The sequence below is a fragment of the Metopolophium dirhodum genome, chromosome 8, assembly GCF_019925205.1.
Source record: "Metopolophium dirhodum isolate CAU chromosome 8, ASM1992520v1, whole genome shotgun sequence".
Taxonomy (NCBI): domain Eukaryota; kingdom Metazoa; phylum Arthropoda; class Insecta; order Hemiptera; family Aphididae; genus Metopolophium; species Metopolophium dirhodum.
In genome coordinates, this window is record NC_083567.1 from 36592154 (window position 1) to 36612604 (window position 20451).

The 20451-nt window shown below is 32.0% G+C and overlaps 1 protein-coding gene across 1 annotated transcript; it reads left to right on the forward strand.

Moving 5' to 3' along the window:
- Positions 1-754: 754 nt before the first annotated feature.
- LOC132950887 (uncharacterized) lies at positions 755-19093 on the forward strand. The gene is made up of 3 exons (XM_061022492.1): positions 755-1023; positions 15400-15891; positions 17429-19093. The coding sequence occupies exons 1-3, from the start codon at positions 997-999 to the stop codon at positions 17570-17572; spliced, it is 663 nt and encodes a 220-aa protein (XP_060878475.1). The 5' UTR covers positions 755-996; the 3' UTR covers positions 17573-19093.
- Positions 19094-20451: the final 1358 nt, after the last annotated feature.

Below are 20451 nucleotides of genomic sequence, written 5' to 3' on the forward strand. Positions count from 1 at the left end.
AATATAATATATAGTTTTATTTCGGAGTTGAGTAGGTATTGAAAATGTATGGATTATATTTTTTTTATAAAAAAAAAAATTTTAATCTTACTATTATATAAAATATAATTAGAGAAGTGTATAATATATATTATATATATATATATAAATATCATATAAGTTCAAATTAATCAGTATTCAGTATAATATACTTTTGCGCAATTATGAACAATTCGTGTAGTATAGGCATACCTATAGTATAATTAAATGAAAATAAGCAAAAGTGTCAACATTGTAGTATTTTCCGGTTTTGCTGATATAATAATAATAATAATATGCATTAGCGTACCTGCAACTGCAGTTTGATAATAATAAAAAAATAAACAATTCCGTGATAGGAAATGGAGATTTGGCGTTTAATCTAAAACGATTATAAGCAAATAATTGGCAACGGAATGAAAACGAGAGTGAAAATTGACCTCTTGTCCGGTATATAACATATATTGGCACCTACATACACGGTGACGAGTGGTTTCGACGACCGTAACCGTATACATAATAATAATATAACGTACCTATGCATATGTGTATTGCAGTGAAGAAAACAATGTAAAAAAACTATAATACACGTCGCGTATCGGCCAGGTTCATCTTTCCAGGTCATAACTCATAATTGTCGACGAAAAAAAAGTAACGAAAAGTAACCACCGCCGTTCGTACGAGAAAACGCGGTGGTGGAAATAATGGAAGGAGCAATTATATAAAAAGTGCTGTGAAAGCGGATCGTGGACCAAGTGATATTCAATCGCCCACCGAGCGATGTGTCGTGTTACAGTTACTGAATAAAACGCGAATCGTAACTTTTATAATTGATAACAGTCGTTCTATAAACCGTTTCGAAAAGTCGTCGCTGAAAAAACCTAACATAAAATACTGTACATTTATAGTTTTTTTTTTTCGTAAAAACTCGTTTAGACGCTAAGTGTACGGCCATACATCAGTCAAAGGATTCACACAATGGCTACGTGGTGCTCCGCAGTAATGGTTAGTAAACGAAAAAATACAACAAAGTCCGTGGTAACCCTATATCTAAAGTGAATTTACCTTCATTTTGTTACATTACATAATATTATTATAATTGTTGTTGTTTCAAAGATACTTATTTCAAATTTAATTTCTAACGAAATAATATTATACTATGTATATCGTAACGACTTTGATGTGGTTTATAGTTGGGTATCGGTTACAAACGCGTGACAGAGTGATGATTCGTAGTTCTTCTCCAAATTATATCGTAAAAGTCGTACGACCCCGTAATTTGTTCAAACTATATCAGATTTCCACTCTGCACCGCGGTGTGCTGTGATCATCCATATGTTATTTGCTCTGTCGTTAACGTAGTGGGGCTTTGGGCTTTCGACTTTCGACTTTACAAAAGTCTAAAGTAATATTAAAAAGGAATAAAATAATAATATACGAAACAAGACGAAAGTATTAGATTACCTTTGTGTAGGGGGAAAAAACTATTATTTAAACAGTAAAAACGGTGCGCTCAAATCGAAACACACGTTATCCGGTATCGCGCCGCTTTTGTAGTGTGTGTGCGTGTGTGTGTCTGTCCCATTATTAGCTTTATTGCGGATGTCAGTTATTGTCGTGACATACAACACAACAGTAATAATAATAATTATCACGGTGTATATATAGTATATACACTCAGAAAAGTCTGTCCGAATAATGTCGCACTTTTGTTGGAGTTCTAGCTCCAATTTCAGTATTGAATAACGATTATTTTATTTTCTGTACATTATTGTCTGAACATTTTATTTTATTTTTTTTTTTATGAATGCGGTGGCAGTTCATAGTCAGTTGACAAATTAGTGAATTTTGCGTATTAATATTAATTATTTAAAACGCACAATATAATTCCTATACAATAATACTTATTGTTTTTAATAATATGACAACATTATAATATAGTTATAGCCTATAGGCACATCCACTTAGAGTAAAGTTATTATATCATTATTATAAATTATAATTATTTAAGTATCAATTCTATTTTTGACTCTCTATATCTCAAAAAAGAAAATACTTAGCACTTTAATTGGATGATTTTAATTTAAAATTTGTATTCGAACGTCATCGTTAATTATATAATTTGATAAATACAATTAATTCATTAAATACATATTCAAGTATATTTTTTTTTAATCGAAAGTCATTATGCAGGAAGTAAAGTGTCATCGACGGTAAAATAAATATAATTATTATAACTTGAATTTAAAAATATTTAAATGTCAAACGAATAAATCATTTCTGAATTAATTGTCTCGTAGTATACTAATGAATGTTAATGTTTGCATGTTTTGAACATAACAAAATTATTTACAGATGTTCGTAAACTTTATTCTACTTAGAATATCAATACATTTTTAATTAATTCTTATTTTTAAAGCTTAAAACAGATTATGAATGTACAATCAATTCGTATAAATTACTACTAATGGTTAGGAGATGGATATCTTTCTCGTTTTCAATAAAATAATTTTTTTAAAAACAAAATAAAATTATATAAATTACATGCAAGAACCATACTAAGTACTGATGTAAAAAAAATAATCTTTCATTTACCTTTAGTGATTATTCAATATTAGTTCATTTCAATAACAATAAAATCATTAGAAATAACATTTACTTACTTCAAGAAATCATATATTGTGTATACAAATATACAATATCTCGTATATATTATACCTACTTACCTTTCAATGTAAATACATTTCTATCATCAAGACAAGAATCTACGAATTTTATTAACAACTTTTTTCTCTATAAAAGTATCCAGAAATATCAAAATTTAAATTTAATCTTGAACATTTAAATGTTGAATATTTCTTTTCTTACAAAAATTGAAAAATCCATGTATACAATAACTTGTATAAACTAAACAGTAATTCATTTTTTTATTGAAAACGATGTAAACTAATCTTGGAACTGTCAAAATTTAAAATACTGTAAACAACTAGGTATTGAGGAGTGACATATTTGAATTACATAATAATAATATGATATATTGATTTTATGACACATGCAACTAAGTCGTTTTAGTATATTTTACTAAACTTCCAAATACGATTAAACGATAAAAAAAAAAAAATCGCTGTAAAACTAATATTATAAGTACTACGTTTCTCGCTTTTTACAAATTTAAAAAACCTTATGTAGCACAATCGTAGGTATGACGTTATGTCGTTGTATACAATTTGTGTTTTGTATTAATCTATTCTTTCAAATTGCGTAATAATATACACAATACCTACATCAAAACCAGTTGAATGGAAACCAGTATTAAATATTTTACCAATCATCATTACAGTAGACAACATTACGTTGATAATGGTTGAAAAATCACCGGAGTACCAGATTTGCCTATTCAATACGCCGGGCCGTCTGGCTTCATAAAACTAAACAAAAAGCTATAAATTATGCAATATCTTCTGTAATAGTTGAATAAAATGCAACTATGACGATCTGAAAAAATAAAATGTATGATAATGTATGTAATTTAACAAATTTATTTTGAATATGAAGTTATTCACAGCCTTTTACACACTGCAATAATTATTAAATCACGAAAACGCATAAATAAGGAATACCTATAGATACATATAAAAGTACGAAGTTCTATGTTATCAAAAATTCGATGTTTTTTATGCACGCCCACACTATTTTTAAGTATAATATTATTATATTATATTTAAAAATACAATGTTATAACCCCCTAAAATGTTTTATGGAAACAACTGTGATTAAATCAAAACGTTCACAACTTCGCGTCAGTTAAGCATTTACTTAAAATCAAAAATCATGGTAAGAGTCATTATTTACAATGTGCTTATTGTAGTTGAAATGTCGGGATGTTCATCAAAAATAACAACAACAACAACACAGCACTGCTCTATAATAATCATCGTCTGACGCAAATTGTTCCTATAGCTATAATGTCTTGAAATGTTTAAACATAAATATTTATGTGGCTTTATTTGAGTACGCCAACGATTTGCAAATATTAATGCATCGTCGCCCGAATACCCAAGTGAAAGATAATCCATACTCCATAGACAACTATATTGCGCCAAAAGAGCCTTGTTGTTATTTGGAAAATCGAAAAGTCAAAATATATCATCATTTTTGTTTTCACATAATAGCTGAAAATAATAAATATACCAATGCGTATAATGAAAAGTGCTCGAATCAACAGTTTTTGTTTACTGTATTTGTGCATTTTTATTTTTCATAGTGAAGTTAATTTCCTGCACCACGACCATTAGGGTACTTGTATATAGTTGTATGATGTCGAACTGTAAACGTTTCGAATTTTCAAATAAAAACAAAAATGGCTAAAACGTAATATTTGACGTGGAAGAAGCAACCGACGGCTCGGATGTTTACCAGCCGCCCGGCAAAAATGACATTACCAGTGAAAACTGTGCGAACTACGTAGTATAGCGGTATTAAGGAGTCGGTCTGAATGTGTTTTCGTTCACCAGACTTTTGAAAGGTTTTAAATTAGATTATAATGACGAGGGAACGTTTCTTTTAAAAGGCCAATTAAATTCTCTACGACAAGGACCACTAAAGATTATAGAAAAGAACATTTTATATTTGCAAATACAACGCACGTTTTATAATTTACAAGACAAGACTTTCGAGTGCGCGTACTTAACTCTGCACAGCGTTTCTATCCAAAGAATTTAATATGACATATACATATACTCGCCTTAAGTTCCCCACTCGTGATTCGTTAAGTACAGAATCGACCTCAGGCTGAAGCAGCTCACCGGTTCGCACTACATATTATAAGACAATGAAAAAATCCAAAGCTCGTTCAAATTTTCCGTTCGTTCCCGCGTTCTTATTGATTTATTATTTAGAAGGGCAAATAATCTTATCAGTGGTTGCGTATGAATAGATGAAAACACTTCAAAAACTTTCGGTCGAAAACAATAATAATTAATGTGTGTGTATAAATTATGCCCATATAATATGTAATACACGCAACGTCAATCAATTTAATGTGTCACATAGTCACATTATTCGGCCAAGTAGGCAATGACTTCGTCTCGAACGCAATGAAAACGTTTGATTCAATGTCCCATGTTATAATAATATAATATATAAAAATATAAAATATTCGTCACGGTTATGCCGAGAAATCAATAGAACGTCAGAGCGAAATTATCGGTGTTATTATGTTATGTGTCTATGCAGAGCGGATGACAACCGAAAGCGCTTTTATAAACTTCTGTACGTAGATATTAATAAGTATTATACAACCGTTATAATTACAACGAAAGAACATATTATTATACTTGAAGGAAGACTTTTTTAGATAAATATAACCGACCGACGCGACGGTAATATTATTATTATTATTATATCATATTATTTCTCAGAAGACTGGTTTGAAATTACAGCTAAACTATATAACTGACAAAAATTATCGAAGAGTATGAACGTTAAATTATACAAATTATTATAAATCGATTACGTTTCGGGACGAAGGAGGATCGCTGCCTGCCTATGAGCTGTGCATATTAGCATATTAGCTGTGTATATTCGTCCTGATATTGAGTAATGCAATAACATTATAAATTATAATATTCCTATGTAATACCAATTATTATATTGAACCAGTGCGAAACTCGCGTGACATTTACCTCGGGCGACAAACATTGCTTTCCGATCGATCACAAACATAATTATAACGACATACAACTGTTTGTTGTATAACGGATGTGAAACGATTAAACTGGTATTGAGACGTGTGACATGCATGGTGCAGAAGACTGATGGCACATGAACGGGCGAAGTAAATCGGGATGGAATGTATACATATAGGTACACCGATAATTCGTCGCGCCAGCCATCCTACACCGTATATTATTTATTTTTGGGTTTTTTTTCACCACCGCCGCCGCGTATCCATTCTCCTATCTCCTAATTTGTGTGCAGACCAAAGTGGCGAGTCAATTACACACACCAGAAAATCTGGATTGTCCGTGATCACGAAACCAATGGATTGGTCACGGAACGGTTATTCTCGCGTACAATCGACTACCTTGTTTATATACTACCACTGATACTAATACTTCTACCGCAGGTGCACCGTGGTGTGTAGGTATACTGTGGAAAATGGAAAACAAAAACATGTTTAATGGGCCGCAATTTTTTCTCATAGTCTGGGTTTTTTTTGTTGTTTATTCTTATTTTTTTACGTAATCGATCCGATTTCCGTTTACATATCGGGTATTTTTTTTCTAATTTCCGATATCGGGGAACGAAATACATTACCTCGATAATAATAACAATAATATATATGAGGCATAATGTATTATGGTTCCCTCGTCGACGTCATAATATAACCTAGGTACTCAACGTCCACCAAAGAAGAAACCGAAAGTTCCGAAAACGGATATACTGCTATACCAGCTGTATATAACATGACGTATAATAATATAATATAATACATGACATACGCGCGTCTCTTATACGAACAATTGTACAAACACACTGCATACAAATTCAAAAATACAATGTTTTGTAGCGTTGTAAATTCCAGCGGGGCCACACATAATAAGCTAATTAAATAATATATACTTTCCAAAATACATATTATTATATCCTGCTCGCATAAATAGGTAGGCACTCGTATTATGCTAAATACGTTATGTCTGTACGTGTGCGTGCATTTCAAAGCTATAAATGTACCGCTTAAACATTTCACGACGTTTCGGCAATGCGTAACGACAAACGACGATGAAAAAAATGTGCACGATGATAAACCAAAATTTTTGAAAACACTGATGTTTTAGAAACCCATCCCAGATCTTCAAACTCCCGGATAGTTATTATAACGTTAAACGTATTACATAGGTACTATAATAATACTATTATTGTGAAATAAATATTTTCGTGAATATGCCTTGGTCAACACATAATTTCAAAGTAGTAAAATTCGTTCACTTATATTATACAAATAAGCAGATAAGAAAAATAAACTCATACCATTAATATCAGTCATCATAAAATGTGACAAAAATCACGTACCCCTATTGAATAAAAAAAACATTTATATAGTATTTATGATCAACAGTAGCATGAAGCATCGATCTACGTCAGATTGTAGTTTTATACACACAGATTCCCAATACGCCCAGGGGACACATTTGAACGGTTCACGTTGGAAAAGATACGTTTAGATTGATTTTAATAAAATATCTGTAAAACTATAACATATTATGCAGTATGACGACCCCTATACTTTTGCTAGATGCTAGTAGTAAAATAAAACAATTTAAATTGAATTAAAAATGAATCATCTACTAAAAAAATATAAAAGTTACCTAATCAAATATAAAATTTTGTTCCATTGTTATTTTGGTAATACGTTTATACCTTAGAAATATTAAACTGATGTGTGTCGTGTTACATCCGTGTTTGGACGTTAACTAAAAAAACGGGAGAAATCATTAATAATTTCCATAACAAATAAAAATGTTTTTTTTTTTTGGTGAAACTTCATAATCACGATCCCGTGCAATTCAATACATCAATAAATGTCAAACCCAAACTTGTAATTATTGGTAAATACACTCAAACATGAATTCCCCTACGTTTTACCAAACGAAAAAACAACAAATTATTGTAATGGTTAAAAGTGCAAGTAAATAACATTTCGATCAGGTCAGAAATTAGAATGATACATTTCGCCCAAATGACCAGTTATAAATTATAATACAAGTAAAATGTTAGTTTTCATGAATGAAAAAAATTCACGTTTACCCAGGTCCCAGACTGCTCGATACGATCTTAATCAAACTTGTATTCGAGCGAGTACAACTCATCACGTTTAAATTTAGATATTAAGTTAAATATTACGTATATTTAACGTCACACTATAATATTATCGAGTCATGTCTCGCTAAAATTACACGAGTAGAGTACTTATGTGCCAACAAAAATTGGGTTCATACATTTATAAATTACAATTTATCAATATACCTAAACACAAAATAGGAATATGTTATCAAATATATAATATTAGGCAAAAATTTAATTTATATATTACTCAAATCAAAAATATGTCCGATTTCATATGCATATAATTTTTCGCTGAGGAATAATTTTGTCTGTGCCATATTTTGTATTGTTCCTACAGACTACAGTATTTTTCATCTTAATGTAAATATCACATTTCAAACGTTTAATTGAAATATATTAGAATGGCTCACATAAAATATTGAATTATATTTAGAGTGAAACGTTTCACAACTGTTATAGTAGTATGAATTGTAGAACTGAAAGATTCTGCCAATACACAAGGAGAAAATACTAGTACGGCATAGTTCATAACATAGTTATCCATTAAATAAGTTAGGTACAAATTTTAGAATTTCAAAATTATTTAGAACATTATAAGACAAGATCAAACACAAATGCATTTTCAACTTTCTCTAGTTTGAGTAATGGTAAACCAAAAATATACCTTAAAAATGAGCTCATTTCGGAGACTTCGAGCATTTATACTCGGAGGAATTCCGAAGTTTCACAGTTTATCATTAATTATGCGGTGGTAACAATACGGCGAATGTTCTTGACAGAGTGCGACCTATAAATGTATATAGATTTTAATATGAACCAAGCTAATATAATATTATCTTCGTTTGATCTCCGTATGTTATTCCCGCGGCCGTATCGTATTAAAACTTCGTCGTCATGTAAGCGTGCGGAATCCCAAAACTGTTGTGTTATTTGTTTGATCATTTAATCGTAATTCTCTAGTTTCTCCTCACTCCCATCATCAACTTCCCAGCTAAATGTGCGTATCGTAACGAGTGTTTTAGGCATCGGTGCGAATAGGGGTGGGTGTCGGGTGACTCTGTCCACCGCCCCAAAATACATGCCTTTCGCATCAGAATAAAAGATTCAACATTATTTGTTCCTCCCTTTAAACTATATCACCTCTTATTACCAGAGCGTGCAGGGTTATCGTCGTAAAAAGCCGATCGTGGACATTTTCTTTATTCTTTTGTCGAATGGTACAGGCGACTGGGTGACTGACCCTGGCGCCCGAGTGCGTGCGTATCGCCCCCTCAACAACTACACCGGATGCTGCGCGAACAATCCTTGTCTGCGGTATTCGAACTACTTCGTATGATGCGGACGGAAAACGTCGTGGGTCCCGGGGGATGAGGGGCAGGAAATCGGGGAGAAAACGTCCTAAATTGCTGGAGTCCGATGACGTCTGCAGACGCCCTCGTGAAACTATATATAAACGTAATTCGGCGCCGTCGGTTATCCTATTTTATAACAGATTCCCTCGCGCTGCAGTGTAACGATCGATAATAATATTATGCTATTATTTGATTTCTACTTCCGATAGCGCATCTGTAATAGTTATCTAATAATCGAACAAACTGCACCGGTACCTACTAATGACGATCTGTCTGTACCTTAAACATTATAACATTTATAACGAACAACCATGATCCAATAGTAATTCATTGTAATCGATTGTATCCAATATCCATTGTAATCGATCCAATAGTCACGCTTGTTATTGCGCTCGAACAGTATACAAACAGTATCGATGTAGGACAACAACAATAATAATCAAATTAATTTCTAAGCAAATACGAAATAGATAATAATAGTATATAATAACTTATAACATTCGCTTCGCAACTGCTGTCGTATTCTATTAGTCCTTTATCGTGTCGATTTTCTTGCAAAATCTATTTTTGAAAAATCCAAAACATTAACGGTTTTAATATTATGAAAACAAGTGATACTCACATATATACAACAATACAACAACTAGATAGCCGTCTTTATACTACAGTTGTGACTATAATATTGAAATCGGCCACCATTTATAAAGCAGGCAATGTTTACATTTATTTATATACTGTGATAATATTATTTTGTAAACATTCCCTGCTTTGTAAATGGCGGCTGACTTCGATGGCAAGAAGGAGACAGCTATCTAGTTGTTGTATATATCTATGGATACTCATATAGGCAGGTAGGTACTCGGTAAAATAGATAGCCTGAATTGAAAACATTTTTCACTGATAAAGTCATGTATATAATATAGTGATTGTTCGAGTTTATTTCTGGAATACCGACCATTTCCACTTATACACACACATTTAATTTGCGGACGATCTGTCAACTTGTGTGGGTATACGCATCACAATATGTATGCATTTCAATATCATCGATAAAACTAATACGTACGTTGAGGATCAATACGCATCGATATAGTATTTTTATTTTATTTATTCAGACGGTTAGTTCAATACGCGTTACGATATTATTATGAAATAACTCAGCAGCTGCAGCCTGCAGTGGAAGTGTACTGTTCATCGTGTGGTGAAAACGATTTATATTTATTTTGCTGGTAACGAGCGAAACGTCTTCGACATCCGCTTTCAAAAGTTCCATCTCGTTCACATCCACATAAACTGTCGACACAAATAAACATCATCTTATTATTATACGTGAATAAAAACGATATATATATTATATTGTTTCAATCTGGACGTGAAGGGCTATCACGGACAAAAATTCAATCACGTCGCCGCGGTAGATGCTATATTTTTGTTGTTGAATGCCTGATGATATTTTTGTGTATCGTATAAGTTCTTATATCAGAAATTAGCTTACAAGTCATAACGGACACGTAAAACGACCCTCAGTAAATGCAGTAGACAGAACGTCTAGAGAAACCCATTAAATATATCATATTATACGTAAGGTAGCTGATTTAAATACTATTGATGTGATATTATTTCATTGCATTATGACGTGTGTAAATTATTGTGTTGTCCCATGTGTTACATAACAGATACTATTATTATTATCAGGGTTCGTAACTTATTGCAAATTTGCACTACAAGTACTCATGCGAATACGCAATTAAAATTACCAAAAAGATTCTCTATTTAATTACGAACAACATTTATGATAAAATACAATTTAAAGCATTATACTATTTAATGTTTATTTATTAAAAATGCTTAGGTTTCGGGAGTTGGTATTCTAAATTATTCAGCCAAAGTTAGAAAAAAAGCTGAGTGAAATTGTATATGAAAATATACACTGCAATATACACCTAATATTATGATATAAAAATAATTATAACATTTTTTGAATTTTGCCTTTTTTGTACAAAGTAACGAAACACGCAAAAATATGCAGTCAAACTTTTGGTTTTAATTCAAGATTTCACAAGCCAATTTTCTACCTTACCTAGAATATTCTTCAACTACCATAGAAAAATAATAAAATGCAAGATGTCCCAAACCCTAATTTATTATTATTACTAATTGTGCGTTGTTTGCACTTGGCTATATTTATGTATATCAATGTTTCTCCCAGCTTAGAGGGAGTTCAAAATGTTCAGGAGCAGCGTAAGATTTACCTCAATTAAAAAAAACTTCAAGATTAAATAAAAGTAGCTATCCTAATTTGAAATAACTCACACAATAATTACGTCACAAAATATTTTTTAATAGGGTGTAAAATTATTAAAAATATAATATGCTAAAAGGGGAGCTAAAGTAAAAAGTAAGAAACCTCATCGTCTGCTGTATATAACTCAGTGCCGGATATTAAAAGAGGAAAAAGGCCCTCATCACTTGTGTTCAACTTTCATCGCCAAAGAGAAATTATTGTGATGGGGGGGACGTCCAAATAATTACGAGCAATTTTCTTTTAGATATTATTATTTTTATCTTTGCAGCGAGTGGCTAATAAATGTAGTCTTTAAGTCTTTTGCAGTTTAGAATAATTGCTTGTTGATTGACAATTCTGACCACTGATAATGACATGATATTATACTGCGGTTTTGTAAAATGTTGACTATAATATTATACGTGTCTCATAGACGAACGCTGTATGATTCCTTGATTCGTGTATGATTCGATTTTATGTTGTTTTCCCGATTTTTCTTTGAGAATATTTAACATCACAAATTGTAACGTAAATTATACTATAATAATATTCATAATAGAACCTTATAGACCGCCGGACGGTACTTCGGAAGTTTGGCGCATTATATGATCATTTATTATATATTTAACTGCAGTCTACAGCCTGTAAGATGATAAAATCTATGCAAAAAGTTCGACGATCCTGAGCGAATGATAAATTCAATGGCGTCTCGGTGCTTCGTCGATATATATATATAGGACATAGGTAGATGATAGTCCACCACGATTTCCCGAAGAATATTTTACATAGATATATTTTGTATTGCATATAATATTGCAATACATTATATAATATATACTATACCTATATACAATAATATATTATGTAGTAATTAAGATCTATACTGTTTGTGGCGTGAACGCAAGGCTGTATCTCGATCTAATTTTTAGATGTTAACAGGGGTAGAGGGAGAGATGGAACGAGAAGAGAGTATTTTTATGTTTAAATTTATTATTTATAATAATATAAATAATTCCAATAACTCCGTTCATACGTTCAGTATTCTATTCCTTTGACGTTTTTATCCTGATAAGTTAAGATGAAAAAACAAAAATATAAGTGGCTACTATATAACGAGGACCAGTCGTATATATATATATGTAAATAATATATATAGGTATTACAATTGGGTTATATTTTACCTGTGTATCACGCACTCAGTAGTTAAAAAAAACGAAAATCAAAATGAACGAACTCCGCTAGTAAATAATATAGCACTCACGTCACGGGTTTGTTGAGTACGAGTAATGGTATTGAGACAAATTGGTCAAAATTGTAAGGGGATCAAAGAAATACGAGAGGGATGATATCAAATCGATAGTTGTCATGTTGTTGTCATATATTTATATCAATTACCAACTGAAATATAAACTGCACCTATACATACACACACACATATAATATAGCCTTACCACCCTTACCAGACGTAACCACATATACAGAGTGATAAGTAATTCACCTAGCTTCCTCACCAACCCGAGTTCACATAGCTGTGACAATAATTTATCAGTCATGGATTTATGGGCATAATGAAGGTACTCGTAAACAAAAATAGACTTTCAAATTTGAAGTTCAGTATTATAATTGTACTGTAGTAAAAAATGGTCTAACAAAAATGTCATCACAATGCTCAAAATGTATTTATCACATTTGTTGGCAATAAAAAAATTAATGGCAATGTATCATAATAATATTCATATTACATAGGTAAACCAGAACATATATATAGTTGTATTCATCTCAGTTTATCTTTTTCATTTTAAAACAATTTTAGAGGGGCTTCTCAACAGTTTAATGGGCTCATTTTCCTTATTAGCACCAATCATTTTTAACAAATATGTATAGGTAATATGTAATTATATTTAAATTTTAAATTATTTATAAATTTAAACAAGTCCTTGCGGAATACATGTTAAGTGGTAAAATCTGTATGATCGAAAAAATTACATAAAACAATGAGAGATTTTTTTGAGACGGGAAATATGAGTTATAAGTTATAACTATGTATAATTTGATCTTTTTGTTTGTGCCTCCCCTCCCCCCATAAGACATTTATAAATACGCCACTGCCGGGGCAGATGCTGCAGATATTGTTTTCTTTCGGCCACTGCGTTTGTATAACAATAATAATCATTTTACAATAATATCATAATCATGGTTCATCGATATACGCGTAAATATAATATTATTAAGACATAAAACCCGTAGGTACAATATTGTTGTACAAATGATCATATTTTATTGTCATGATATTAAGTATAGGTACTATAAATATACAAAAGTGGACAACGAATTTATCATTCGCTGCAGCGTTGTCCGATATCCTGACGTGAATCGTTCGTATAAAATCGTATTCGTATACCTAATATAATATTATAGTATATTATATCATATATCTTATTACCCCTCGAGTAATATAAGAACGCAAACGCGTTTTAACGGAAATCAGTCGACATGTTTTATTCGTCGTATTTCCGACCTCGGAATCATCTAAACGTATTCTCGAACCAGAATTTCGTACGCAATAACAATATATTATTATGTTTTATTTTATTATGAAACACAAGCCGACTGCGTCTTTATAAACTATAGCATTGGTTGCCGACAAATGATTTGAACGAATAAAGCACGATAATAATATAATACATAATTTATTGTATTATCATATTTTCGGCAAGCGCTTTCGATTTGTCTTGAGCATTATTATATAAAATTATAGTATCCACGCAGTATATTGTTGTTCATACACTGGCCGAACTCAAAATACGTCGTATTAATGTGAATATCATTATGTCATAATAACGATATAATAATCTCTTCTATTTTCCGGTCGTCGGCCGTTCTACGAAAACCGCCCGTTGTGGATAAAAACTGTTAGAACATAATTTATTTTTGATAGATGGAAATATTTTATTTGCATAGTCAATTTAACTTGAACGTGAAGAGTCAAGCGTTGCATACATTAGTGTTGCAAAGTTGGTTTATGTTTATTTTTACCTCTCTCAAAAAGTTTCATGTAACAACTTTGCTATGGACCGGAAATTGAGTCTTAATGGCATTTTGTGATTGGTGATTTTCTATTTTCTAAATAGTTTTTTAGTTATAACCTAACCTAACCTTTTTTATAACCAACAAAACATCACATACTATAGAACTTCCGAGCACCGTCCAACGTAATCCAATTAATATGAAAACTATAAGCAAGTATATTATAAATCTTTTTCAAATTAAGTGCCAGTAGTGATGGTTATGACAGATCGATGTCATCGATTGTAGTTTTACTATGTCTCCGTATGTTAAAAGCAACACTTCATAAAAGTTCGATAAATTTAAAGTATACGGCATAAAATATGATAATATTTGGTGAAAATAGTAATCACTCGTAGTCACGGAGTGGCTTTAAAGCAAAGACACCTATAGATATATAGTAAAATCAAAATTAGAAACAACGAGTTGTTAAATAATTAATAACAGTTAAGGACGGTAGGGTATCAACATTATTTAATTTTGATTATCTAGATGCCTACAATTTGACTGTAATTTTAAAAAAACGTTTATTATAATAAAACGCCCACCTACTACTTGTTTTTCAACAGTTAGTGTAAAAATTATAAAACCGTTATGATAAAAAGTAAAAACTATACTAAAATGATGCAAATACTATTATACTTTACAAGTATAACTTTTTAAGAGGGGACGGATGTTTTGGGAATAAATAAGACTTAAAGGAATAGAAAATGTAAATTAAAAAAGTAGATGGATTCTATACACCCCTACTTTGACCACCGCTCAATATTGATGTCTTGACGCAGCGGGTAACTCGAACAGATAATTATTTTTGCCATTTGTGTTTTGCAGGTGTTGTTAGCAGTGGGCCGAGGCCTGGGACGACCCGAAGCGCCCCTGACCGGTTTCGGCGGAGGCGGTGGAGGATTCCCTGGGCTCACGCTAGACAGCTACGCAGCCCCCATCAGTGGTGGCAGTAGCAGTGGGCCATACCCGAGCGGCGGGCCACCGCCACAGTACGGGCCACCGCAGCAAGCGCCTGTCATACATAAGCACGTGTACGTGCACGTTCCGCCTCCAGAGCCCACATACTACGCCCCGAAGAAGCCTGTGCAACCTCCGCCACCACCGCAGAAGCACTACAAGATCGTGTTCATCAAGGCACCTACACCGCCACCACCCACCGTGCCAGACCTCCCACCTATCGCGCCGCCAGCCGAACAGAAGACGCTCATCTACGTGCTGGTCAAGAAACCGGACGAGGCGCCCGAGATCCACATACCGACACCCGCACCCACGCAGCCATCCAAACCAGAAGTGTACTTCATCAGATATAAGACCCAGGTGATTATCGATTCGCGCCGTCGTCGTTGTTGTTGTCGTAGTAATATTGATGTTTATGGAGGGGGGAGGGGCGAAAAGTTCTAAATACGATCACCTCTCTGCCCGGCGTGTAATGAAAATGTTGTGCACTCGCATCTTTTCTGGTACATATTATACCATGTGGTATTCAACCAAACGATAGGCACCATGCAATTAATTATTATATAGATATTAAAAAATATATTATGCGCGTCCAGAGTTCTGCTCCAATTTTCGGCTAATTCCTTATTATTCTTATTATTCACCCGCGACAGATAGAATCTCACGTAATAGCGGCAATATCAGGCTGTATATTATTATATTACACCAAGGTCGATCGTTGAGACTGTGATCGCTAATAACCACTACCGTCGTATAGGTTATAGGTACCTATAGTACCTACATACAGGGCCGTATTTACGCCTATAGGCCGGCAAATTTTTTGGGGCGGCAAATTTTGTAAGAAATAAAAAACAGAAACAGGCAAGGAAGATTTCAGAGTAAATGTATTCTTCGTTATATTGGATAAATTGAATGCTGAACTTGTAAGACATGGTAGTTCATACAAAGATTTATGTGTCAAGTTTGATTTTCTTACGAATATAATATGTAGTCTTAACGAGGAAATTATTTCTCAAAAAACTAGGGCACTAATAGAACAATATCCTAATGATATTAAAGAATCATTTATGAATGAATGTCTTCATTTGCGTTAAATCTGACAAAAAAAGAAACGCCCAAGAACTTTGTAAGATGTTGTATACAAATGACTTAATAGATATTTACCCAAACGTCACAACAGCGTTACGTATGTATTTGTGCACGTTTGCAACAAATTGTACAGCAGAGCGGTCGTTTTCAGCATTGAAAAGAGTAAAATCGCATCTTCGTTCAACTTTGGAGTCGGATAGATTAAACGCGACATCCATACTACACATAGAATCTGAGATGCTTCGAAGTATAAATTATGATGATATAATCGACGATTTCGCGTCTAAAAAAGTTCGTCGTAAAATGTTATAGATAACATAGGTATAAGATTAAAAATGTATACTGCTAATGCCTAATTAGAATTTATAATTATTTGTTTTGTTTATAATGGCTATTGACCTAATTTCTTTAAAATGAAATTAATTTATTAGAAATAATTACAACATTTTTTTTCCTTGGGGTAGGGGCTGCATATTTAAAAGGGTCTAGGGTGGCACTTGTTCTAAATCCGGCCCTGCCTACATAAAGTACTTAGGTACAAGCATTCTAACTGTTCCGTCATCAGGGTAAAAAGTTTTGGAAAATCGTTCTCTAGATCTGCTCCTACGATGATTACGCAATAATTGCAAAATATAAATGGGAGCACATAAAAAATCCGAAAATGTTGTGTCCGAACCGCATTTCAGCGGATTAGTCCATAATATGGGGCGTATAATAATTAATATATTTTATTATTTCGTTACACGTCGACACTCAAAAACTTGATGAGAACAAATTTTACGTTTTTTTTTTACATTTTTATTTTCAGAAACAAGAAGGATACCCCAACTCAGTAGCTTCCGAGTACGGACCACCTGCGAGTCCGTCTCCGTCGATCCCGTCTGACACGTACGGCTCCCCATCACCGTCCTCCGGATATGGAGCGCCCAGCGGTCCTGGATCACTGTACTGACAGGAAAAAAAATTATCCCTGAAACAAGGCCAAGACACAAAACTATGATACGATACCTACGTTGTCTAATATATATATATAATTATATATATATCATGGCCCAAAAATGAAATCGATTATCATATTATATTAAACAAGCAATATCAAATAAAATAAAATAATATAGGTTATGCACGCCGACACACTGCGCAGTTGTACATTATATTATTATTATTATTATTATTATTATTTTTATTATTATTATATTAATTATATCCGAACGTAGGACGAGAATAATGCGTATATTATATATTATATATTATTACATTTAGTGTTGCCATAAGAAAAATCTTAGAATATGCGAAACGTCCGTTTCAATAATAATATACATTAAATAATATATAAAAAAAAAAACAGATGATCTGCAAAAGACGCCCTATTGAACATTTACATACCATAATAGTAGATAATATACCGCAGCCAATCTAACGACCGACATGAATATAATAATATATACCTAATATACATCGGACAAAATACGATTTATTATTATTAACCCATCACCACCCTCGTACGTTTGCACTTGCCATTTCCACGACATTTTAATAATTTTAAAGGACGAAATTATAATAATAATATTATTATACGTATTTTCATCTCATCCCAACGAAAGTCGCAATCACATCCAAAACATGTCGTTGTTTATACATACACAGAAATATATAATACTCTATTATAAAACGTATACCTACTAAATCGTCATTATTATTGTTATTGTTTACTTCGTCCAGGTATTAATTATTCCATTATTATAAAAGGTATATTATAGTATCATTTAAACCGTGAACATTACCATGTGTGAGCATAATAATAATAATATGTCTGCGCGAATGCGTGACCATCACTTTCTCTCGGTCTCAGCGTATAGGTAATACCTACCTATTCGGAATTCTAAATTTTCGTAAAATTATTACGTAACTGGATTTTTTTCACTCTAGCGGATTCCGTGATACGTGTTTGGATGTATACAATTATAATATACGTACAATAACACACTATTGAATACGTCTATATTATACAATCATATTTGCGTGATTTTATAATGTGCTCTGTAAACTGCAACAACGTTGTTAGATAACCAAAACATATTATTAAACATTTATTTTTCATTTTAACTTTTTCTATTACACTTGATGTATTTGGGCAGTCAATGCGAAAACGTCGGTCTGTTATAGGCGATTATAGCACCTATAACATCTAACTGCGGTTCCACGATATCGAATAAAAAATAAAATAAACACTTGTACCTATAATATGTTTAATGTTATGTAAAATAATCGCGTCACCTTTACTTTATAAATATGTATTAATATATTATTTAGTTGTATAATATCCAACTGTTATACTATTATTTTTTACTTTTTATTTTTTTGTACATATTTGTATTGTTATTGTATTTTATATTATTTTAGCATGTATATAATATTATCGTATTGTGTGCATTTGTTTAGTTCTTTAATAAACTTCATTACCTACTCTTTATATTATAATATTTAATTATATGCCTACAACTGGCCTACTATATTACTACACGCCAGTCGACTTTAATGTTTCATAATGGCACAACGCATAATAATATAAAACGATACATTAAACATTTAAATATACCTATACATACCTGAATAATTGTATGCGCCACAGATATTATGTACTACTAAGCTACTAGATGAATTATCCGCCATCAGTGAACTTTGATGATTCCGCTTACTGCACAACACGCAGCATAACAATAGTCGACTCTCAATACTTCGAAGTTGGTAGGACTTTTTTTGAAAATTTAAAATTTCCGAGAATTCAAATTGTTGAGTGGTTTGAAATATCAAAAGGGCAAAAAGACAATTTAAATTACTGAGTTGTGAAAAAAATATCGTACCTACGATAATAATTCGATAGTTATCGGAAATAATTACAATTATTATTGTAAGGTCCCTCGTCTGTTGATGGTTAGTTTTCCCTAAAATTAGTAACATTTTACTATACGAATTACCGAATGTGCTTAAATGAATTGTTTCTATTCGTATTAGGAACTGTGAGATTTTTAAGGGAACGAGCAATTACTTCAAATCACTGAACAATGTCCGTAAACAGCTCATAAAGAGTCAAATTATTTTCAAAATTTTATCGTGTATAGAAAAGGCTATTCAAAATATTCAGTAAAATTTTCAAGAATCTATAGTCATACGTTTTTTAATTACAACAAAATAAGAAAATCTTTACATGAGAAATCAAGTGAATATCAAATGTTGTAAAAATATGAATTTCAAACGCTCATAAAATTTAATTTGACTTTCTTGTAGACATTTTTTTTTTTTTGATAAAGGTAGAAAAACTTATGTATAATCTTGTATTACATTTTTAAATCTAAGATTTAAAAAAAAAAAAGGTGGGCAAGTGGATGTCGCTCTGCTGTACTGTAGGTTACAAGTGGGTCACTGTATAATGGATGGTATTAAATTAGAATTCAATGATATATCATTGTATAAGAAAAACGATTCTGAGTGGAGACAATATGTCAGTCTAGGTATAAGACATATTATACACTTATCTATGGTATTAAAAAAAAAATTGACCTATAATAAATTCCAAATTAATCATATCACAATATCCATTAGGTACATATAACGCGTTATACATCAACAACAAACCGTGATACTATCATCATAATATATCGATGAAAATATTACAAATTAGAAGTTTCAAGTGCCCACGAATAATATTATACAATCACAACAAAATAACTAAAATAGTTATTCTAGGTTTTTATGTAATTTCGTCCAAATTTGAACTTAAAATGACTATACAAATAAACTGTGCTTGTGTATTTTTTAGATTTTTTGGTA

Coding starts and splice junctions, on each gene's coding strand:
- LOC132950887 (XM_061022492.1), top strand. CDS start 997: ATGGCTACGTGGTGCTCCGCAGTAATG. Junction 1,024..15,399: donor CGTGGTGCTCCGCAGTAATG/GTTAGTAAACGA, acceptor TGTGTTTTGCAG/GTGTTGTTAGCAGTGGGCCG. Junction 15,892..17,428: donor TCATCAGATATAAGACCCAG/GTGATTATCGAT, acceptor TTTTATTTTCAG/AAACAAGAAGGATACCCCAA.